The following is a 25,954-nucleotide window of genomic DNA, read 5'->3' as shown; positions in this document are numbered from 1 at the left end:
TATGCCTTGCTCCTTCAAAGGAAGTGTCCTGGCATTTGCTGGGAGTGATTTACGAAAACCATGGAAAACCTAAATTTGAATGGTTGGAAAAGGGTTTGAACCACAGATGTGGGTTTCAATCATTATCCTCCCAAATGCAAGTCCAGTGTGCTAACTACTGTGCCACCTCACTCAGCATGAGTGCATAGAGTGAATATTCAAGAGTCATTTAGCTGAGTTCAGTCACTGAAGGAAGTCAGGACTAGTTCCAGCAGAATTTATAGTGACAAGTGTTTTTTGTGATTGTCATTTTTGCAAGTTTTGGTTTTTGCAAACAGTGTGTGGTGGTGAAATTCTACTTTTTGCTCAGAGAAGATGGAACAGAAAATCCTGAAATGTTAAAAATGCTGTATAGTGATGATGCTATGAGAAAAACTCATGAATCTGAGTGGTTTTCACTTTTCAAAAATTGTGAAATATTACTTGATGACAAACATTGTTCTGTTGTCTCTCTGAGGTCCAAACACATGTAAATGTTGAAAACATTTGTGGAAACATCCATGAAGATCACTGGTGGATCATTGATGAAACTGTGGAGCTGTCAGGGGTGACTTGGAGTTCAGTGCAGCAAAGCGAGACAGACGATTTGGAAATGATATAGGTGAATGCCAAATTCATGCCATGACTGCTGGCAGCTGAACAAAAACGAGGTCATGTGTATGCGTGCTGGCCTTAAAAGAAGCATCCCAAAATGATTCAAACTTTTTTTTTTTTTCAAAAATAATCACCGGTGACAAGACTCGGTGCTGAGCTTACAAACTTGAATCAAAGCAATAATCTTGGCAGTGGAAGATTTCAAGTTCACCTCACCTCAAGACACTGCTGAATTAAAAAACATTGAAACAATGCTGATTTGTTGTTTCAGTGTGAGAGAAATTGTCAATTCCAACTTTTTACCATGGGCCAGACTATTCACCAGGCTTTGTTCTTGGATGTTTTGAAAAGACTCTGCAGCAGTGTGTGGTAGAAATGGCCCGGTGACTGGTTTTTCCATCATGATAATGCCCCTGCTCATGCTGCCCCATCTATATGACAATTATTGACTAAAAAACGGTATGACCCCTGCCCCTCCCCTCCGTCCCCCTAATACTCACCTGATCTTGCCTCATGTGACTTCTTTTTGTCACATAGAATTAAAAGAGACATGAAAAGGAAGTGTTTAGGTGATATTGCTGATGTGAAGAAAAAAAAAGAGCTGCTGTCAAGCATTACGAAAGATGAATTTAAACAATGTTTTGAAAAATGGAATTCAATATTAGACTAGGGTATCAGTTTTTGAAGGAGATTGAAGGTTTGTGCTTAAAATGTGAATAAATAAGTTAAAATATATATATATATCTTGTGGGTACCCCCTCATATATAAAAAGGCATTGACCTGACTGACTGAATTATTATCGCCCAGTCCAAACGGCTAAGGATAGAAAGTAAAAATTTGGAGAGGGGGTTTATCTTATACTGTAGGCATTATTTAAGAAGGAATTTTTCAAATTTTAACAGCTAAGGAGGTGAAATAGGGAATTAAAGGTTTTTGAAAATATTTTACTGTTAAGGCAATTTTGAAGCTGGAATTATAAAAACTGAAATTTGGCTCTCAGTTAAAAATAAAAAATACTTGTTTCAGCATTTTTAGCATTTTTGGAACTTCAGTTCCTACATGAGTTAAATATTTAGTGAAAATTTATTTTCAAAGTAAATCATTATTAAAGAACTACTAAAGCATTTTTAAAACTACATGTATAATAACTGGTACTTGACTTCTCAGTTAGAAATAAAAAATATGTGTTTCAAACATTTTTGGAAATTTTAAGCAAATTGCCGTTAAAGAAGTACTAAAGCAGTTTTAAAGCAAAATCTATGAAACTGGTATCTGACTTCTCAGTTAGTAATAAAATAACATGTGTGTCAGTGTTTTTGGGAATTCAGCCACTAAGGGCGTTAAATAAGGGATGAAAATTTTTATGAAAATATTTTGTTAAATTAAGAAAAATTAAAACTAACTCTATGAAAATTAGTATTTGACTTCTTGGTTAGAAATAAACAAACATGTGTTAAGGGATAAAAGTTTTATGCAAATATTTGCACAAGAACTCAAAAGGCAGGATTAATAAAAACCTCTGACTCCAGCAATCAGAATTGCTTTTCTGTCAGAAATACATCCGAAAAAGACCATGCTTTTATGGCCTTAATTAGCATAAAAAGTGTTGCTCTGGATAGACATGTACTTAATAGAACAGTTTATGATGAGAGGACCATTTCATGACATACAGTCAGTGTCAATAAACTTTTAAAGAAATGGACTATGGCATAATAGGTGCAGACAAAGCACAGGCCTGTAGACAGTGGGATACTAAATGAAATGCTTTCAGCTGTTGTGAGAGTAATGCCTGAAGCCTTCAATGAATACTGTAGCACATCATTTTGAAATATTTCCCACAAAACCCAAAAAAATTCTGATGATATTCTAATGCTTTGGACATAGTAAACATTTAAAAACTTCACTCCTAGTATAACAACTACATGAGTACACTTCACTCATTAGTTTATCCAACTTTACACTCAAACAATAAAGTACTGTTTTACGATAACCCAGCATAAAGTTTAGGCTGCTTCAGCAAGTGGATGTGGAATCTGCACCGGTGAGCAGCAACTGGTACCAATGGTGTCAAATATAGGTTTCTGCATCAATGTTGGTGAGCAGATGTGGAAGCAGGTGAGCACCAATGAAAAGCAACTGGTGCCGGTGGTGTCAGATGTTGTTTTCTGCGTCTGCGTGCTCACGATTTGTGTAAGAGCTGTCTACACCCCACAGTATAGCTTCTTAGTAGACCTGTTCTCAGCGTATCTCTTCTTAGTCTAATACATTGAGATCTTCTCTCTTTTCTTTTAACTTTATGACTTTCTTATGTCTTCCCATTTGTTGCATTTACTAATTTTCCTCATTTGATATTTAGGCTTAGTCCAGTTTCTCGTAATGGTTCTCTAATCTTGTTGTACTCGATTGCTATGGCAACACATGATATCTTCTTATCTCATTTTTGTCTCAAAATTCCTGTTTTCTTCTGTCCTTTCACACAGGTCGCCACGTTCTAATGCTTTGCGACATGTGAGGCAAAAAAAATATTTCCTTATTTCCATAATCTGATGATCACATATACACACTTCACTGTTAAAATACTCATCGATTAATGATGTAGTTGACCCCAAACACAATAAGTTTCTTCATCTTCACTTAAATATTTAACTTACAGAGACCAATTAAATAACATTTATGAGAGAGTTGGTTTAATAACCATTCCTCTTTTCACAAAATCGTAAAATACGTCTTGTCCTTTCCAAGTCCAAAATGAGCATTAATTAACAATATTTCAATTGTTCTTTTTTCCCACTTCAATTATCAAAGTTATAAAACAGCACAGAATACATAAACACTCCTTGTTCTTTCTCTACAGCTTCCATGGCGTGGCTGGCAAATGCTTGTTGATGCCGTTTGATCACCATGTCTATAGTCGTCTCACGATAAACTTCAAACCTGCACACACAGACAAGTGATGTGCAGCAAATAGGCTCTCTCTCACTTATATTTAAAATATAATGTGTTTGAGATGGTAGAAGGCTGAGTGATTCTAGAATTTACATGGAAATGCTTGAAGCACTACAATATGTAAGGGCTGTGAGTGGTACCAAAGTTAATGTGCAGACAGTCACAGAAAGCACATGAACTGAAACTGAGGACACCAAAGCAAAAGCAGAAGTTATGAACTCCATTTTCAAATATCCCTTTGCAAAGGAAGATAGATCAGTACTACCCCCATTTACATCATGCATCACTCCAAAGAAAAGTGACATAGATATTAGTGTCAGTCAAGTAGAGAACCAAAGCTATGGTGGCAAATGGAATTCCTATCAGATTCTGTGCCAAATTTGTGGCTGAGTTAGCCCCTCTTTTAACTCTAATGCATCACAGACCAACCAAACAAAAATAGTGCCCAGTAGTTGGCAAAAAGCACAGGTCAAGCATGACTACAAGAAGGCTATCAGAAGTGATCTACAAACTACCACCAAATATCCCTGGAATTGTGTTCGTAGAATCTTAGAACATATTCTGAGCTCAAATTTAATAAGGTATCTCAAGTACAATGACCTCCTCCAAGACAAAGTAATAAGGTATCTCAAGTGCAATGGCCTTCTCCAAGACAGTCATCACGGACTCTGAAAACATGTATCTCGTAAAATCCAACTTGCATTATCATCACATGACGTCCCGAAGGCCATGAATCACGGTAATCATGTAGATGCAGTATTTCTTCACTTATTGATTGCATTTGACACTGCATGTTATTTAACAGCCACCGAACACTTTTTACAGTTGATGTGGTTATCCATAACAAAATATTGTCTATACAGACATTTTCAGATTTTGATAAGATTTAAAACTGGACAAAAGCTGAAAACTTGTTTCAAATGTGCAAAAGTGTAAAACTATCCTTTTAACTAAATGAACGAGTATAGTACCCTATGATTACAATATCAATGAGTTACAACTGGAATATGTTTAGCTGAGTGCAACAGTTTGTAAGCATAGAAATGAAAAAATCGCACAAGCAGTATGTATGGCAGGTGTGAGACTTTAGTTTATTGTTAGAATATTAGGATAGTGAAGTCAGTCTACAAAAGAGATTGCTTACAAAATACTTATGTGGCCCATCCCAGGATATTTGCTCAAGTGTGTGGGAGCTGTACCACATAGGACTGATACGGGATATTGAACATATACAAAGAAGGCAACATAAACAGTAACATCTATAATGAAATTTTCACTTTGCAGTGGACTGTGCACTGATATGAAACTTCCTGCCAGATTAAAACTGTGTCAGACTGAGAACGGAACTTGAGAATTTTGCATATCACAGGTAAGTGCTCATCCAACTGTGCTACCCAAGCACGACTCAAAAATGGCTCTGAGCACTATGGGACTTAACTTCTAAGGTCATCAGTCCCCTAGAACTTAGAACTACTAAAACTAACCGAAGGACAACACACACATCCATGCTTGAAGCAGGATTGGAACCTGCGACCGTAGCAGTCGCGCGGTTCCAGACTGTAGCGCCTAGAACCGCTCGGCCATCCCGGCCAGCGCATGACTCAAAACCTGTCTTCACTCTTCATTTCTGCCAGTACATTGTCTCTTACATTCCACACTCTACAGAAATTCTCCAACAAAACTTGTGGAACTAGCACTCATGGAAGGAAGGATACTGCAGAATTTCAGAGACATGGCTTAGCCCTGTCTGGGGGATGTTTCCAGAATGAAGTTTTAATTCTGCAGTAGAGTCTCCACGGATATGAAACTTTCTAGTGGATTAAAACTGTGTGCTTGACTGAGACTCAAACTCAGAATCTTTGCCTTCCACAGGCAAGTGCTCTACCAAATTAGCTATCCAAGTATGACTCAAGACCTGCCCTTATATCTTCACAGTAGAGCACTTGCCAGTGAAAGGCAAAAGTCTAGAGTTTGAGTCTCAGTACAGCACACAGTTTTAATCTGCCAGGAAGTTTCATATCAGTGCACACTCCACTGTAGAGCAAAAGTTTCATTCTGGAAACATCCTGTGGGTTTTGGTAAGCTATGCCCCTGCATTACCCTTTTTTCCAGGAGCACTAGACCCACAAGTTTTATGGGAGAACTTCTGTTATGCTTGAAAGGTAAGAGATGAAGTACTGGCAGAAGTTTAGCTGGGACGACAGATTGTGAGTCATGCTTGGTTGTCTCAGTTTGTAGAGCACTTGCCTGCGAAAGGCAAAGGACCCGATTTCAAGTCACTTTTAATCTGGCAGAAACAGTAACAGATTTCTTTGACCCATGAGAGATTTCCAGGGAGATGCTGAAAAAATCAAACTGGCAAGAACTTGAACGATCCACTGAAAGCCTGCTTTCTAAGTGATGAATCTAGAAATCTGGTAAGAGTACACTACTGGCCATTAAAATTGGTACACCACGAAGATGGCATGCTACAGATGCGAAATTTAACCGACAGGAAGAAGATTCTGTGATACGCAAATTATTAGAATTTCAGAGCATTCACACAAGATTGGCGCTGGTGGTGACACCTATTCCATGCTGACATGAGGAATGTTCCCAACCGATTTCTCATACACAAACAGCAGCTGACTAGCGTTGCCTGGTGAAACATTGTTTTGATACCTTGTGTAAGAAGGAGGTATGCGCACCATCACATTTCCAACTTTTATAAAGGTCGGATTGTAGCCTATTGTGATTGCGGTTTATCATATCACGACATTGCTGCTCACGTTGGTTGTGATCCAATGACTGTTAGCAGAATATGGAATCGGTGGGTTCAGGAGGGTAATATGGAATGCCATGCTGGATTCCAACAGTCTCGTATCACTAGCAGTCGAGATGACAGGCTTCTTATCCGCATGGCTGTAATGGAGTGTGCAGCCACGTCTCAATCCCTGAGTCAACAGATGGGGATGTTTGCAAGACTACAACCATCTGCATGAACAGTTTGACGACATTTGCAGCAGCATGGACTATCAGCTCAGAGACCATGGGTGCAGTTACCCTTGACGCTGCATCACAGACAGGAGCACCTGCAATGGTGTTCTCAATGACGAACCTGGGTTCACGAATGGCAAAACGTCATTTTTTCAGATGAATCCAGGTTCTATTTACAGCATCATCATGGTCGCATCTGTGTTTTGTCGACATCGCAGCGAACGCACATTGGAAGCGTGTATTTGTCATTGCCATACTGGCATATCACCCGGCGTGATGCTATGGGGTGCCACTGGTTACACGTCTTGGTCACCTCTTATTTGCATTTACAGCACTTTGTAGAGTGTACATTACATTTCAGATGTGTTATGACTTTCTACCCTTCATTCGATCCCTGCGAAACCCTACATTTCAGCAGGATAATGTATGACCGCATGTTGCAGGTCCTGTACGGGCCTTTCTGGATACAGAAAATGTTCGACTGCTGCCCTGGCCAGCATATTCTCTGGATCTGTCACCAACTGAAAAAGTCTGGTCAATGGTGGCTGAGCAACTGGCTCGTCACAATCTGCCAGTTACTGTTCTTGATGAACTGTGGTATCGTGTTTGAGGTACATGGGCAGCTGTACCTGTACATGCCATCCAAACTCTGTTTAACTCAATGCCCAGGTGTATCAATGCCATTGTTTTGGCCAGAGGTGGTTGTTCTGCGTACTGATTTCTCAGGATCTATGCACCCAAATTGCGTGAAAATGTAATCACATGTTAGTTGTAGTATAATATATTTGTCCAATGAATACCCATTTATCATCTGCATTTCTTCTTGGTGTAGCAATTTTAATGGCCAGTAGTGTATTAAGGATATATTTCACTCCTCTAAAGTGGTATGTAAGCCCTATGAATTGTTCCCATAGAGATCACAAAGACAAGATAGAACTAATTACAGTAGGCACAGAGGCACTTAAACAAGCCTTCCTCCCACGTACCATGTTAAATGGTGTCGGATAGACCCTAATTACTGGTACAGTGGGAAGTACCCTCTGTCATGCACTTCACAGCAGTTTGCAGAGTATGACAAGAGAAGTAAGTTTCCATATTCTGGAATCTTTCCATTAAATTTCATTACTGATCTTGAAATTTTCTGTCCAGTCATGACTCATGCTCCCTGAAATTGTTTGTTAAAAACTTCTTCTGTGGCTTGTACCTGAACATTCATGGCTGATTCTTTTTATGAATCACCCATAGAATTTTGTGCTTCTATCATAGTTGCCATTGTCATGGTTAAATTACTTACATGTCCATTCATCTTAACAATAATTGTCATGTCCTCAACATAAGGTAATTTACACTCCCCACAACCTACACCCAATAATAATTATCCTGGACTCAACCTACAGTAACATACTGTATCACACCCTCCTATCCCTCTGTTATATCACCTCCTCTGCATTCTCATCTCCCACATTTCTTTGTATGCTGCTCTCCGCCAATGCACCTGCCTATCTTCACCCACAACACTCCTTTTTCACTCTGTTTTTCCCACCTACCTGCCCCACAGCCTTCCAATTGCTGCTCCTATTGGCAGTCACTGTGCACCCTTCCAGATAGCACTCTTCCCCCCCCCCCCCCCCCCCCCCCCCCCCTCCCCTCGCCCATCCATACACTGCTATCCCTTTCACTATCCTGCTCCCTAGCAGGTTGCTACTTCCATTCTATGTGACAGTTGCATTCTGGTCTGAGCTGCTGGAGTTGGTGGTCATGTATGTGTGAGGTGTGCTTGCTTGTGTGAATGATGGTGTGTATTTATCTTTTTTTTCTGATTAAGGCTGTGCTCAAAAGCTAATGTGTAAGTGTCTTTTAATTGTGCCTCTCTGCAACTTCAAGTGTCATCTTTATGGTAGGTGGCAATCATATTTTCTTTACTACATTGTTGATATTCCATTGTTTGATATAATACATTCAAATATTTATCAGTATTCTGTTATTATTATTATTATTATTATTAATTCCACAATTTCTGTGAAACTTTTTATGTACAAAACAGCTAGCCACAAAATAGATGAACTCTTCAATACTTCATTTATATAACTAGGAGTAACTGTTCATGAAATATTTCAGTCTTTGCTCAATGATTAATTAATTTTTTCTTAATTACCCTGATAAATTTCAACAATTAAATCTCTTTTCGTGCATGTTTAGACATTATGCTAGTCAATTTGATGCTCCATTTGTCCATTTTCCACTCTTCATTTGGCTGAAAGAACTGAGACAAAAATTCAATGTGTAGTTTCTAGGGACTCTATTTTTCCCTCTAATCAAGCATTTGACACACATCTTTTTGCAGGTTGGAACTTGGTGTACGGGTGAATCCACAAATCGAGGTCTGTGTTAATGAAGTGAGCAAAGACATAGTTTCAGTTAAAGATATACCATGCATTTTTGAAGTGTCACCAACACCAAGCATGATGTGGAGTCATAATTTGCTCCATAGTCAACAACAAAATGCTAAGATGGAGCTGCTACAGAGAAATGCTCCTGTAAGCTTCAATATTAGTTGATGAGAAAGATGTAACATACTATCAAATAAAGGGAAAAATACAATGATTTATGGAAGGATATCTTTTTTCTCAAGACTGTAAATACTACAAACATTCAGTTACAGCAACTTGCATGTGAGCAGATTTTGTCTGCTTGTCTAAATCTGCATAGACAGAAGGATGTATGACATTAATGTATGAAGCATATTTTTCAACCAAACACCAAGGAAGAATATTTCATTTCAAGAATGTGCAAAAGAAAAAAGGCAAAGTTCACACAGCTAAAACAATACCAATGTGAAGAGACTTTGTAAGACCTTAGTAATGAAAAATGTGATTGTTCCTGGTGTTAAAGAAAAGACAGGATCATAGGATCCTAAGTTTTCCTCTTTTTCCAAATTTAATTGTTGATTACTGCTGTTTTGACTAAATTTCAGCACCACCATTGAAATACATTTTTATTTTACACTTGTTCATTTGCACAGACCAACCTGATAGAAATCACTTCCCATATATTAGATTTCATATTTTCACACAACAAGTCAGCAAACTAATATATTTTGGTGAGTGTAACATAATTAAACAAGTGGCAATAATATTTTATCCATACTTAAAAATTTTTTCTTCATTCTAATTTTCCCAACTAACCTTTTGAACATTAATCAATGAAAAGTCTGGTAGTGGTGGTGGTGGGTGGAGGGTGGGGGGAATATAACATAATATATATTAGAAACAGATTAAAATTGCTGCTTAAATAATAAAAAAAGAAATTTTGAATGAATAATTGAAAGAAATGGGAAGGTAAACATATCCTGAGTGGGCTTTAACTGGCACTAGTATCAATAGACCTTTAATATTCAATATACAGGGTTATTACAAATGATTGAAGCGATTTCATAGCTCTTCAATAACTTTATTATTTGAGATATTTTCACTATGCTTTGCACACACATACAAAAACTCAAAAAGTTTTTTTAGGCATTCACAAATGTTCGATATGTGCCCCTTTAGTGATTTGGCAGACATCAAGCCGATAATCAAGTTCCTCCCACACTCGGTGCAGCATGTCCCCATCAATGAGTTCGAAAGCATCGTTGATGCGAGCTCGCAGTTCTGGCACGTTTCTTGGTAAAGGAGGTTTAAACACTGAATCTTTCACATAACCCCACAGAAAGAAATCACATGGGGTTAAGTCGGGAGAGCGTGGAGGCCATGATGTGAATTGCTGATCATGATCTCCACCACGACCAATCCATCGGTTTTCCAATCTCCTGTTTAAGAAATGCCGATCATCATGATGGAAGTGTGGTACAGCACCATCCTGTTGAAAGATGAATCCGGCGCTGTAGGTCTCCAGTTGTGGCATGAGCCAATTTTCCAGCATGTCCAGATACACGTGTCCTGTAAGGTTTTTTCGCAGAAGAAAAAGGGGCCGTAAACTTTAAACTGTGAGATTGCACAAAACACGTTAACATTTGGTGAATTGCGAATTTGCTGCACAAATGCATGAGGATTCTCTACTGCTCGGATTCACACATTGTGTCTGTTCACTTCACCATTAAGAAAAAATGTTGCTTCATCACTGAAAACAAGTTTCGCACTGAACACATCCTCTTCCGTGAGCTGTTGCAACTGCGCAGAAAATTGAAAGCATTTGACTTTGTCTCCTGGTGTCAGGGCCTGTAGCAATTGTAAACGGTAAGGCTTCTGCTTTAGCCTTTTCCGTAAGATTTTCCAAACCATCGGCTGTGGTACGTTTAGCTCCCTGCTTGCTTTATTCATCGACTTCCGCGGGCTGCGCGTGAAACTTGCCTGCACGTGTTCAACCGTTTCTTCGCTCACTGCAACCATTTCTTCGCTCACTGCAGGCTGACCTGTTGATTTCCCCTTACAGAGACATCCAGAAGCTTTAAACTGTGCATACCATCGCCAAATGGAGTTAGCAGTTGGTGGATCTTTGTTGAACTTCGTCCTGAAGTGTCGTTGCACTGTTATGACTGACTGATGTGAGTGCATTTCAAGCACGACATATGCTTTCTCAGCTCCTGTCGCCATTTTGTCTCAGTGCAATCTCAAGCACTCTGGAGGCAGAAACCTGAAGTGCGGCTTCAGCCAAACAAAACTTTATCAGTTTTTCTACATATCTGTAGTGTGTCGTGACCAAATGTCAATGAATGGAGCTAAAGTGAATTTATGGAATCGCTTCAATCATTTGTAATAGCCCTGTATTTAAAATCAACATTCACCAATTAAATTTACATACTTCTAATTATCACCATTATGCATAGAGCTCGTTATGACAATTGCCCCTCCTCTGCTCTTTCAAATTCCCCTTGTTTGCTTCAGTTATTATGGAAAGAAAAATAATAATATAATTATAATATGATACATTACACTGCATAGTCTATTTGGATTCTGTAACACAAAGTTGGTTTGCACTCTACTATAGCTTGCCTTGGACTGACTGCATGAACATAAGTATGAATATTGTGTAGAGGTGATACTCAAACAGCTTGCAGAAGGTTCTTCAGGGACCTTGGCATTCTGATACTACATGCCAGTACATTTATTCCAAAGTGATATTTCTGGTTTTATTAAGGGAATTAGGAACAACTGCAAAATGAACACAACAGTTCACTAGAAATAAAAATGTTTGTCCCTGGCCAGGGTACAGAATAGTTTATGGAGCAAAAGTCTTTGATTGGTTGGCAGCAACATCAGGTGCAATATTGGAAATCCCAAAATATTCAAAAAAGAATTATAAGAACATCTTAAAATTCTTCTTGGATAGGTTCCACCATAGCGACAACAATTTTTTCTTCTTTTTACCCCAACATGTTTCAGTGAAGCTACAGCATCATTATTGGGCTTTTTATTCTGTATCTTGCTACCAATCATGATGCTGTGACTCCATCAAAACATGTCTGTGTAAAAAGAAGAAATACTATATTTGGTCAATGCAGAAACAATCCAAACACAAATTTTATTTGTCAGCAAACATGAACATAAAAGTGAGCTGCAACCCCAGAGCACCTTATCAGTCAATTATTCTATAATTTATTGAAATATGTGGACTGTGTAATGTAAATTATAGTTAACAATAATGTTTCTATTAAACAGGTTCTAACTTTTCAGTTTATAGCAACAGCTGGCGGTCTCTGAAATTAGTGAAGTCACACATAAGCTTAGTAGGCAGTAGTGTTAGAAGTGGCTTACAAGAGTCATTATTGGCAACATTTACAGACCAATCAAGAGTATAGAGAGCCAACTAGAGGAATTGCCTGTAACAGCATGTGCTATTTAATATGTTCCAAAGTGAGGTGCATCAAAATGGGAATCTTCTAGAGCTCATGCCACAGGTTCTATTGGTGACAGAAAGATACGGTCAAGTGTTTTGCATAGCCATTGGGCTAGGGACCATTTGTATATCCAATAGTGTGTCACAATGCTAAAGTACAGGGTCATATATGAATATTAAACACATCCTCCTGCTTAGGCAAGTTGAGCAAATCATTTTGTTCTTTTCGCATTTGATGTCGTCTATGGTGGGCCTTAAGGAACTGATAGAGGCACACATAGTTCATGTATGGTTCCTTAGAAAACCCCAGTAAAAGGTTTTTTTGTACCATTTCTTCATATCAAAACTGAGCTATCGATTTCATGACAACTACGCACAGCAAATGGCCTAAGACCCTGGTCTCGAACGATCTTGAAAATTTTCTCGATATCTTTATCCATTTTTGAGATACAGAATATGAAAGTAAAATCCATTGTCAGTTGAAAATATAGTTTGTAAAGTGACGCATCATGGACAAATATGCTGTGAAGTATCTCTGTTATCATCAGATGGTTTCTGGGAATCCCATCTTGTAGTACTGAAATACATGCAAAATTTTTGTGCGCACAAAATTGAGACTGAGGCATAAAATTAGTAAAGCATCAAAATTTTGATGATGCTTTCCAGGAATCCCGTCTTGTAGCACTGAAACACATGCAAAATTTTTGTGCCCACAAAATTGAGACTGAGGCATAAAATTAGTAAAGCATTAAAATTTTACTGGCCCATAAAACTCTTTTCATATGAGTCACATGTCCTGCTGAGGCAGGGAAAAGAAGGGGAACGTGCAGAAAGTTGCTCCTAACATAGCAGAAAATGGTAAATATGATCATGCTTAAAAGACTCTGTTTGTTTTAGGGCACAACAACAACTAAGGTGACAAACGCTCATAGTTAAAAGACTCTAACTGAAAAATGGGGTTCCAGCTGCTTCATTCTAACTTCCTCAGCAGTTATAAAAATTTTTCAAAAGATTATGGTGTGCGAATATTCATTATTTTTTTTTTTTTATACTGAGAGATAATTAGACAGTGACAGTGGGGAATAGGTGGAAAAGTAATACAAACAGGAATACAGCAGACAATGGTTGTGGTATAGAAAGAGCAAAGGAGGCAATGGCAATGTGAGAGAAAGAGAGGGGCACAGTGTCAGTGGAACATAGATGACAGTGACAGAAAAGTGCTAAAAAGAGAGGGAAGGAGGTAGTACCATTGGGAGAGGAATAGGGATAAGAAGGAAGTAAAAGTGATTGAGAGTCAGTGATAATGAGAGACAGAGTCTATGACAACACAAGGAAGTGATAGATAGTGACAGTGAGAAGAGACAGCAGCAGTGAGAAGGAATGAATGAGACAGTACCTAGCACTATGGGTGAGCAAGAGAGAAGCAGTGACAGTGAGCAGAGACATTAATAGTAGGACAGAACAAAGTAGACTGCAGCTGTGAGTCAAGAGACAGTGACAGTTAGAGGGACACAGAGATTCATAGCTGGCCAATTCAGATGCTGTTGTTTCTTCATATCTGATAAAACAGGAGTCCACATTTTACTTAGTGGGTATCCATTATCATGATTAATGATATTATCTGTCAGTCTGAATTTAGACAGATTCTTTTAAAGCACAATCCCCGTACCGAGAAGCATTTGCAGCTACTTGCATCTTATTGTATAGCATCCTGTGTCCCTCTGTAAGGCAATTCTCAGCCACCACAGATTTATCTGGTTGTAATAATCATGTATGGCGATGATGTTCAATACAATAGTTGTTGATGGTACAAATAGTTTGGTCAATGTAAATTTTCCCACACTCACATGGTATTTTGCAAATGCCAGACTTCCTCAAACCTAATCATCTTTAACAGAGCCAAGAAGTGCTCAAATCTTAGCTGGACAAGATAGGTAGACTTTTGAAGAAATATGAGATCAGATGTGTTGTTTGTCTGCCAGCTAAGATTCGAGTGCTTCTTGGCTCTGTTAAAGACAATTTAGGTTTGAGGAAGTCTGGCATTCAATTTCCATTCTTCTGTATATTATTCTCGTCAGCAATTTGGATGCTGTTAAGCTGATTGTGTGTTAATTCTCAGCTCTTGCAACCTTCAGAACTGTGTGAATGATGTTTTTCCGAAAGTCTGATGGTATATTGCCAGTCTCATACATTCTACACCCCAACATGAGTAGCCTTTTGTTGCCACATCCCCCAATGATTTTAGAAATTTTGATGGAATGTTACCTATCCCTTCTGCCTTACTTGATCTTAAGTCATCCAAGCTCTTTTAAATTCTGATTCTGATACATTATCCCCTCTCTCTTCCTTGTCAACTCCTGTTTCTCCTGCTATCCTATCAACAGGTAGGTCATCCCCCTTGTAAAGGCCTTCAATGTACTCTTTCCACCTATCCACTCTCTCCTCTGCATTTAACAGTGGAATTCCTATCACACACTTAATGTTACCACTCTTACCTGTAATTTCACCAAAGGCTGTTTTGGCTTTTCTATATTATGAATCTTGTCATTCCAACAATCATTTCTTTTTTTGATTTCTTCACATTACTCATGTAGCTGTTTTGCCTTAGCTTTCCGGCACTTCCTGTTATTTCATCTCTAAGTGACTTGTATTTCTGTATACCTTAATTTCCCTGTGCATTTTTGTACTTCCTTCTTCCACTAATTAACTGATGTATCTCTTCTGTTATCCATGGTTTCTTCACAGTTACCTTCCTTGTACCTCTGGTTTTCATTCCCACATATGTAACTGCCCTTTTTATAAACATGTCCATTGTTCTTCAGCTGAACTGCCAACTGTGCTATTCATTACTGCAATATCTATAGCCTCAGAGACCATCAAGCATCTCTCTTCATCCTTCAATACTCCCATATCCTACTTCCTTGCACATCATCACATAATCTGAATGAAATTTTCCTGTTATCTCCCAACCTTTGCCAAGTATACCTCCTTCTCTTGTGATTATTGAACAGAGAATTTGCCATTACTGACTGGTATTTATTGTAGAACTCAGTGTTTCTCCTCTCTCATTCCTGCTACTAAGTACACAATCTCCCATAAGCCTTTCTTCTACTCCCTACCCTACAATTGCATTTCAATCCCCCAAGACTGTTAGATTTTCATCTCCCTTTAAATACTGAATTACCCATTAATATCCTCACATACTTTCCCTATCTCTTCATCATCTACTTGCAAAATCAACATGTATACCTAAACTATTGTTGTTGGTGTTGGTTTGCCATTGATTCTGATGAGAACAACTCTACCACTTAACTTTTCATAGTAGCTCACTCTCTGCCCACCCTTCCCATTCCTGTTATAACATTTTCTGCTGCTGTTAATATTACCATAAACTTGCCCGATCAGAAATATTTGTCATCTTTCCATTATTCTTCACTGACCCCCACTATATTCAGACTGAGCCTCTGCATTATCCTTTTCAGATTTTCTATCTTCCCTAGAGTGTTCAAGCTTCTGACATTGGACACCCAGCTGTTAGATGTTATCCATTCATTTATCATTCAATCTTTTACTCATTGTCACCTCCTATTTAGCAGGCCCCTACCACAGAACAGGGGAACTAGACCAGAATCTTTTTCCACTGGAGATATCAACATGACACTTTTTTTCACTTACAGGTCACATGTCCCATAAATGCACATTATATGTCCTTAATGTGGTGATTTCCATTGCCTCCTACATCCTCATGCTGTTGATCATCACTGGTTCTTCCATCTTTTGTGAGCAGTTTCTCACCCCAAGGACAAGTGATTGCAATGAACCTCTGTATGCTCCTCTGCCCTCTTTGACAAGGCCACTGGCAAAACGAGTGTGACTTCTTATGCCGGAAATCATCGGGCACCATTACTGGTGATTATTGTTAAAAATTTAAACAGTGGCCAGGTTCAAACCCAGGACCAAGGACACCACTTGTAGACCACAGGAAATACAATAAATTATACATTTTTCTTTAAACATAAATACTTGGAGTTGTTTACCATTATTAGTGCTTTACAGTTACATCAATTATTTATTTCATGTTTTGCAAAGACATCTAACACAGATCTGTTCAATCACAGTTCCATTTGTAAAATCTTTTTCATTTTCACCAGTGAGGCTGCACAGCATTTATGTAAAGCTGTATGTCACACACCAACAACAGAAACAAACAACCATGATCACTCATGGTTGTAGATTTGCCCAGTCTGCCTTTTAGAATAACTGGTTCTGGTAGAGCATCAGTGGCAGCCAGGGAGGAGGTAGGTGGAAATTTTACAAGATGGTAGGGGAGAGAGTCAGGGGGATAAAATAATGCAACATTAAAGTAAAATAAAATGTCACACAAAACAAATCAATGGGATGATCCACAAATCTGGCACATTACATATCAATTGAGTCTTCAAAATTTTTCCATGCTTATTTGTTTGTACACACATCTCATGCTATTACAGAATGCATTTTGATGGGAATTTTGACTGAAGTAGTATCCATTGAAGAATCAGGTAGTGCATAAGCTTTATTTGATAGCACTTGGTCTCAAACAAGAGCACAAAATTCAATGGTATTCTTGCTTTATAAATAGATGCACTACACACATTTCCACCACAGAAATGATTGATGTTAAAATATGGCAATACATAACATTGGCTCTTGTAAACATGCTGTTGTCTTCTTGTATGAACAACTGCTGTGCATCTTTTAAAAACTTACAAATGTGTGTCAACTTCAAGTATTTATGAAACATAATCATTTATTCAAGTTTGATCAATCAAACTAATTACTAAAGACATAACAGTCTACGCAATAGAACAGTATTTGTAACTGAACATCAAAACAGCAAAAATGTTAACTAGTTATTCATAAGAAAGAGACAATGAGAAACATTACAATTCCTGCAACTTCATGTTACTCCAAAGTTAACTAACAACCACACACTGATCAGTGATACACAGTATACTAGGATTTAAGCACTGGCACCATAAGGAGATGCGAATAATGTGTATTATTTTGAGGTGTGTCGCTGGCAGATACTTTCACCAGGAGCTACTCATGCATCTAAGTTCACATCTCCACAGCCTCATACTACAATTATCATGGTAACAGTCTAAATTGATTGATATATTAACTCTTCTTTGGACAGAGTGATATTTACCCTTCTATCTTCAAAAACATGGTGCGCTATCCTTCTGTGTGATGAAGAATGCGCTACAATACAATCATAACTAATGTTGCTGTTATCTCTGAAGATTGCAAGCTCTGGTGTATCCAGGTATGACTTTCAGGATGATCAATATAGAAAGGAAAGATACTGCAAGCCTTTCCAGAAGGTATAATGTAAAAACTTTTACACAAATATATATATATATATATATATATATATATATATATATATATATATATATATATATATATATATATATTAAAAATAAAGATTCCAAGACTTACCAAGCGGGAAAGCGCCGGCAGACAGGCACATGAACAAAACACACAAACACACACACAGAATTACGAGCTTTCGCAACTGGCAGTTGCTTCGTCAGGAAGGAAGGAAGGAGAGGGAAAAATGAAAGGGTGTGGGTTTTAAGGGAGAGGGTAAGGAGTCATTCCAATCCCGGGAGCGGAAAGACTTCCCTTAGGGGAAAAAAAGGACAGGTGTACACTCGCACACACACACACATATCCATCCGCACATACACAGACACAAGCAGACATATTTAAAGGCAAAGAGTTAAGGGCAGAGATGTCAGTCGAGGCGGAAGTACAGAGGCAAAGAAGTTGTTGAAAGACAGGTGAGGTATGAGCGGCGGCAACTTGAAATTAGCGGAGGTTGAGGCCTGGCGGATATCGAGAAGAGAGGATATACTGAAGGGCGAGTTCCCATCTCCGGAGTTCGGATAGGTTGGTGTTGGTGGGAAGTATCCAGATAACTCGGACGGTGTAACACTGTGCCAAGATGTGCTGGCCGTGCATCAAGGCATGTTTAGCCACAGGGTGATCCTCATTACCAACAAACACTGTCTGTCTGTGTCCATTCATGCGAATGGACAGTTTGTTGCTGGTCATTCCCACATAGAAAGCATCACAGTGCAGGCAGGTCAGTTGGTAAATCACGTGGGTGCTTTCACATGTGGCTCTCCCTTTGATTGTGTACACCTTCCGGGTTACAGGACTGGAGTAGGTGGTGGTGGGAGGGTGCATAGGACAGGTTTTACACTGGGGGCGGTTGCAAGGGTAGGAGCCACCCTTGCACCCTTGCAACCGCCCCCGGTGTAAAACCTGTCCTATGCACCCTCCCACCACCACCTACTCCAGTCCTGTAACCCGGAAGGTGTACACAATCAAAGGGAGAGCCACATGTGAAAGCACCCACGTGATTTACCAACTGACCTGCCTGCACTGTGATGCTTTCTATGTGGGAATGACCAGCAACAAACTGTCCATTCGCATGAATGGACACAGACAGACAGTGTTTGTTGGTAATGAGGATCACCCTGTGGCTAAACATGCCTTGATGCACGGCCAGCACATCTTGGCACAGTGTTACACCGTCCGAGTTATCTGGATACTTCCCACCAACACCAACCTATCCGAACTCCGGAGATGGGAACTCGCCCTTCAGTATATCCTCTCTTCTCGATATCCGCCAGGCCTCAACCTCCGCTAATTTCAAGTTGCCGCCGCTCATACCTCACCTGTCTTTCAACAACTTCTTTGCCTCTGTACTTCCGCCTCGACTGACATCTCTGCCCTTAACTCTTTGCCTTTAAATATGTCTGCTTGTGTCTGTGTATGTGCGGATGGATATGTGTGTGTGTGTGCGAGTGTACACCTGTCCTTTTTTTCCCCTAAGGGAAGTCTTTCCGCTCCCGGGATTGGAATGACTCCTTACCCTCTCCCTTAAAACCCACACCCTTTCATTTTTCCCTCTCCTTCCTTCCTTCCTGACGAAGCAACTGCCAGTTGCGAAAGCTCGTAATTCTGTGTGTGTGTTTGTGTGTTTTGTTCATGTGCCTGTCTGCCGGCGCTTTCCCGCTTGGTAAGTCTTGGAATCTTTATTTTTAATATATTTTTCCCATGTGGAAGTTTCTTTCTGTTTTATATATATATATATATATATATATATATATATATATATATATATATATATATATATATATATATATATTATTGTCTGACATACACACAACACATCCACCCAGATCATGGACAGAAAGAGACAGATAGTCAAAGAGTGAAAAATTTTATTTGGCTTATGGAACATTAGAAAAAGGTACATGTTCATCTTTCTTTTCATGCATATCTCTTTTTCGTGCAGGCATGTATGTACTGCATCTTTTCCAGAACAGTTATTTATTAAGTGACGTTTACTTTATGACTAGACCAAAATATTATCTGTTACAACTGCTCCCCTACTATATATTGTCCCCTACTGTATATTGGCATTGTCCATGATTACAGGATGACAGTGTACAGCAGCAGTGCATTTTACAAACATACATAAAATAAATAATCAGATTTCATATGGAAGTCCTACTTAACTACTTATTGGCCTGGCTGGGGATCAAATCCGTTTACTTGTGGCCAAGTTTAAGATGCCCTGCATATGTCAGCTTTATTATAATTAATTTACAAGATATTTACAAAACTTAAGGTTTCAGTTTCTGAGAGATCATGAGTCAACAAGAAGCCACCCATACTTTGCATGTCCACATCTTCACATGTTAAGCAGTGTTTGTTGTATGCATCCCTTGCAGTACCATCATTGCAGCTAAGGAGAACAGTTCAGCCTCAGGGCTATAACTTTGTAGACAATATCGAGCTGCACATTGTTTTAGCGTCCAGAGGGTAGCTCTGTAGGATAAAAGCATGTAAATCATGTAAATCATGTAAATGTGTGTGTGTGTGTGTGTGTGTGTGTGTGTGTGTGTGAGAGAGAGAGAGAGAGAGAGAGAGAGAGAGAGAGAGAGAGAGAGAGAGAGAGAGAGAGAGAGAGAGAGATTAAAAAGTTTGAAGCCATGATGGAGGAACTATAAAGTTCTGACCGTGGTTATATAGACCACTTCATCCATCAGATATGTCAGTGTCCAAAAGGCCATCCCATATCATCGGCATCATGTTGAGAGTTCACCATATTCCAGGTAAGTCCATAAATTACTTGCTTTGACTCCTCGTTCGTAGCAAAGTGCAGTGTACAATGCCACTAAAAAGGGCACATAGAACATTTTCATAGTGGAGAATCATATTTTTTCCCTTTCCTGTCATTCTTTTCTTTTAAATACATATGAGAGATATATATATAAAATAATAAGTTATTTTGTATCAGTGATACTATTGGATCACAAACAAAATAAGTAGAGATACTCTCTTCAACTGATGAATTTTTATACATTAATCTGTCTGTCCCTATAAGTGGTAGCAGGTGGACGTATGATGAGTTCCGTCAAGTTCGTATTCTTAAAAGATGTGTATTACATTCACGATGACCATACCTGTCTGTTCAACTCTCCGTGGTGTGCTGAGAACCCTGCATAAAGAGGATCGAAGCAGACAAGAATAATTTGCCTTAGCAGAAGAGTTGCCTTAGCAGAAGAGGGGTAGTCCGGAACCAGTATTGTCATATCAAGCTCTACACACAACGGCAGTAACAAGAAAAAGAAGTATGTAAATTTAAATGTAGAATATACATATTGAATATTGAGGATCTGTTGATATTAATGCCAGTTAAACTTTACTCAGGACATGTGTACCTTCCAATTTTTTTTCAATTATTCTTTCAAAATTTCTTTTTTTCAATTATTTAAGCAGCATCTATTAATTAGTTTCTATTATATATATTACTTGTTAGTTCCCCTGACACTATTCAATGTGAACCATTCAAAGGATGACGCCAAATGGAATATGAACAGACCTATCAATTGGTGAGTTTTTTTTTCTTTTTTTTTGGGGGGGGGGGGGGATAAATGATCCATTTTATCATTACAAGACACTAATGAGGTCTTTGTTGCATTTGTTTCATATCCATGAGATTGGAACTATTAACAACTTCTACATCTACATCTACATAGATATTCCGCAATGCACCATATGGTGCTTGGCGGAGGGTACCTCTTACCACGACTAGCATCTTCTCTCCCTGTTCCACTCCCAAACAGAATGAGTGAAAAATGACTGCCTATATGCCTCTGTACGAGCCCTAATCTCTCTTATCTTATCTTTGTGGTCTTTCTGTGAAATATAAGTTGGCAGCAGTAAAATTGTACTGCAGTCAACCTCAAATGCTGGTTCTCTAAATTTCCTCAGTAGCGATTCATGAAAAGAATGCCTCCTTTCCTTCAGAGACCCCCACTCGAGTTCCTGAAGCATTTCTGTAACACTCACGCGATGGTCAAACCTACCAGTAACAAATCTAGCAGCCCACCTCTGAATTGCTTCTATGTTCTCCCTCAATGCGACCTGATGGGGATCCCAAATGCTCGAGCAGCACTCAAGAATATGTCGTATTAGTGTTTTATAAGCAGTCTCCTTTACAGATGAACCACATTTCCCCAAAATTCTACCAACTATCTGCCTTTCCCACAACTGCCATTACATGTTTGTCCCACTTCATATCGCTCTGCAATGTTATGCCCAAATATTTAATCGACATGACTGTGTCAAGCGCTACACTACTAATGGAGTATTCAAACATTACGAGATTCTTTTTCCTATTCATCTGCATTAATTTACATTTATCTATATTTAGAGTTTGCTGCCATTCTTTACACCAATCACAAATCCTGTCCAACTCATCTTGTATCCTCTTACAGTCTCTCAACAACGACACCTTCCTGTACACCACAGTATCATCAGCAAACAGCCACACATTGCTATCCACCCTATCCAAAAGATCATTTATGTACATAGAAAACAACAGCAGACCTACCACACTTCCCTGCGGTACTCCAGATGATACCCTCACCTCTGATGAACACTCACCATCAAGGACAACGTACTGGGTTTTATTACTTAAGAAGTCTTCAAGCCACTCACATATTTGGGAACCAATCCCATATACTCGTACCTTAGTTAGGAGTCTGCAGTGAGGCACTACGTCAAATGATTTCTGGAAGTAAAGGAATATGGCATCCGTCTGATACCCTCCATCCATGGTTCGCAAGATGTCATGCGAAAAAAGGGCGAGTTGCTTTCTAAAGCCGTGCTGATGCATGGACAGCCACTTCTCTGTCTCAAGGAAATTCATTATATTCGAACTGAGAATATGTTCGAGAATTCTGCAACAAACCGATGTTAAGGATATTGGTCTGTAATTTTGAAGATCCGTCCTTCTACCCTTCTTATATACAGGCATCACCTGTGCTTTTTTCCAGTCACTCAGAACTTTGTGTTGGGCAAAGAGATTCAAGATAAATGCAAGCTAAGTAAGGAGCCAATGCAAAAGAGTACCCTCTGTAAAACCGAATTGGAATCCCATCAGGACCTGGCGATTTATTTATTTTCAACCCATTCAGCTGCTTCACAGCCCCAGGAATGTCTATCACTATGTCCTCCACACAGGAATCTGTACAAGACTCAAACGGCGGTATGTTAGTACAATCCTCCTGGCGTGAAATACTTATCAAATGCTAAATTTAAAATTTCAGCTTTCGTTTTGCTGTCTTCCGTTTCCAGGCCAGACTGATCAGTGAGTGACTCAATGGAGGCCTTCGACCCACTTACCTATTTTACATAAGACAAGAATTTTCTTGGGTTTTCTGCAAGATCTTTTGCTGAGGTATGATGGTGGTAGTGGTTGTATGCTTCGTGCATCACTATTTTTACAGCAGCACGAATCTCTACTAACTTTTGCCTGTCCTCATTCTCAACATTCTCCGAATTGCGCTGTTAAACCACGGTGGGTCTTTTCCATCCGTAACCCACTTTTTTTGGCACATACTTCTCCAATGCATGATTTACAATGTGTTTAAAATTTGTCCATAATTCTTCCACGTCCTTCATAGCAGAAGTAAATGAAGTCGATTCATTTACTAAGTGGGATGCTAACAACTGCTTATCTGCTCTTTCTAGTAAGAATAGTCTCCTGGCCTCCTTGACCAACTTTTTAACTTTCATAACCGTAGTCGTAATGACAACATCATGATCACTAATCCCTGTCTCAACACTGACACTGTCGATGAGGTCTGGTCTGTTCATGGCTACCAGACCTAAAATATTTCCATTACGTGTTGGCTGTTGATTTAGCTGCTCAAGACAGTTTTTGGATAATGTGTTCAAAAGTAATTCACACAATGTCTTGTCTGTACCATGAACCCATAGACATCCCAGTCTATATTAGGTAGGTTGAAGTCACCTCCAACTAATGTAGCATGATCTGGGTACTTCTGTGATATAGAGTGTAGACTCCCTTTGAATGATCCTAGAACTGTCACGGTGAACCTGGTGGCTGGTAATAACACCAAACAATTAACTTTATTTCTCATAGCCCTGTCAAACATGTCCAGATAACTTCACAATCACACTCTACTTTTACCTCAGTAGACACAATATTTTTGTCAACTGCAATGAAGACATCACCTCCAATTGTGTCTAATCTGTCTTTCCGATACACATTCCATCCCTCACTAAATATTTCAGAACTTCCTATCTCAGGGTTCAGCCAGGTCTCAGTCCCGAGACTAATTTGCATGCCACATGCTTCCTGGAGGGCAGTAAATTCAGGAACTTTATTCTCAACACTCTGAAAATTTACTGCTAATATCTTGATAGCTGAAGTTTCCTTACACTTGGCGTGTCCTCATTTGCCTGCCTGCACATCAGCTGATGAGTGTTCATCAGGACACCTCACACTACTGCCTAGCCTAAAAAACTCCCATGTGCATACCACAAGTACTCTGCTACCCGAGTAGCCGCTTCCTTTGTGTACTGCACCCCTGACCTATCCAGGGGCATAATACAATTCCCCACCCAATAGCGCAAGTCTATAAATCTGCAACCAAGACCGTCACAGAATCGACGAAGCCTCTGATTGACACCCTCCACTCCGCTCCAAACCAAAGGACCCAGCCGCAGGCAAGGCCACTTCCACATCTTGGATGAGCCCCCCCCCCAGCACACAAACCAAGAGCACATTGGAATTCTTTCCAGACCTGTACGCTATTCCCCTTAGGGGCTCCATCACCCGCCTAACGTTGGAGCTCCCAATAAGCAGCAAACCTTTGGCCCCATGTGCCTGCTTGGGTCCTGCTGAAGGCGCGGCCCCCTGCCCACTGACAGGATGAACGGGCGAGGCCAGCCGGACAGCCACCACATTGACCATCCACCTCGAGCGACGCGAACGCGTTGCAGTCCACCACTCACCCTGAGGTGAGGGTGGCCCCAATGCGCCGGGTACTCTAGAAGGTGCCTCAGCAGACACAGCAAGCGACACCTGAGGTGTCTCAAGTGACGCGCCAGACCTTCCGCCATCGCTGCACCCCAAGGCAGTAGCCTGAAGGTGGCTGACCGTGTCCAACAGCATGCTCAGCTGCTTGCAAACCACAGCCAATTCCTCCTGCACTGCACACAGCGCACACACACAGCCTTTCCATCCTTAAAGGAACAAATTAAAATTAAGTTCTGCCTATGAACGAGACTCACCAGGAATGCGGATTTCAGAGGTTAAGGTAGGAAAGTGCTATGCTTAACACTTATATGCCCACGCTTGGCACCGTCTCTCTCGCAATAAATAATCTCTTATCCTTCCAATTAATATCCTTTAAGCAAAGTGCATTTCTGTAGGAAAAACAAAAATTTGTGTAAAATCGACATTAGAGTGCAAAATAATTCATTCAAATTCTGTAAGACTGTATCACAGAATAATCAGGTTCCGCATATAAATCTGTTTTAATGAAAAAGTACCAATACAAACAAAATTTCAGGTTTATATATTTTTTTCTTTTCATAATTCTGTCAAACACTGCTCACAATGGAGTCTACAGAAATGGCCATTATTAAAAACTCATTACAAAATGCAATAGTCCTCGCTTCCCACGCACGGGTTCCCGGGTTCGATTCCCAGCGGGGTCAGGGATTTTCTCTGCCTCGTGATGGCTGGGTGTTGTGTGATGTCCTTAGGTTAGTTAGGTTTAAGTAGTTCTAAGTTCTAGGGGACTGATGACCACAGCTGTTAAGTCCCATAGTGCTCAGAGCCATTTGAACCATTTTTGAAAATGCAATATGCCCAGATGTCGGTTTTCCAAACTTGGCAACAGCTGAAAGTACCGCATTATCTAGTGGACTGGCCAAAACAACCAGGTTGGCGACCGACAATTAAAAAATGATGGCACAGGTGATATAGCTAATCATGATCTCACTTTTATGACACTCGATGAGACAATTTCTTAGTTCCCACCAGGAAACATTTTTCCAAATAGTGAAACAGAAGTGCGCAACAGTGAGACTTCCTCTGACTATTTTCTCACTATGCTGCAAATTCAATAGCAGGGAACAGTTAAAAAATGTAAATACTAGTGACACTCACAATTTGAC

The 25,954-nt window shown here is 39.6% G+C and overlaps 1 protein-coding gene across 3 annotated transcripts in view; it reads left to right on the top strand.

Annotated features, from left to right (window-relative positions):
• The window catches only part of LOC126276370 (uncharacterized), a 252,682-nt gene extending 243,510 nt beyond the window's left edge, over positions 1-9,172 (top strand). Inside the window, exon 7 of one of the 3 annotated variants that reach the window (XM_049977284.1) lies at positions 8,901-9,172. In XM_049977284.1, the coding sequence (XP_049833241.1) occupies positions 8,901-9,114 (214 nt within the window). In that variant the 3' untranslated portion in view covers positions 9,115-9,172. The remainder of the gene's footprint in view (positions 1-8,900) is intronic. The other 2 variants (XM_049977274.1, XM_049977291.1) reach the window with 2 other exon arrangements.
• The last annotated feature ends 16,782 nt before the right edge of the window (positions 9,173-25,954 follow it).

This window comes from Schistocerca gregaria, chromosome 1 (genome assembly GCF_023897955.1).
Source record: "Schistocerca gregaria isolate iqSchGreg1 chromosome 1, iqSchGreg1.2, whole genome shotgun sequence".
Lineage (NCBI taxonomy): Eukaryota > Metazoa > Arthropoda > Insecta > Orthoptera > Acrididae > Schistocerca > Schistocerca gregaria.
Note: the sequence above shows the minus strand (reverse complement) of the source record. Positions and strands in the feature narration are given on the sequence as shown.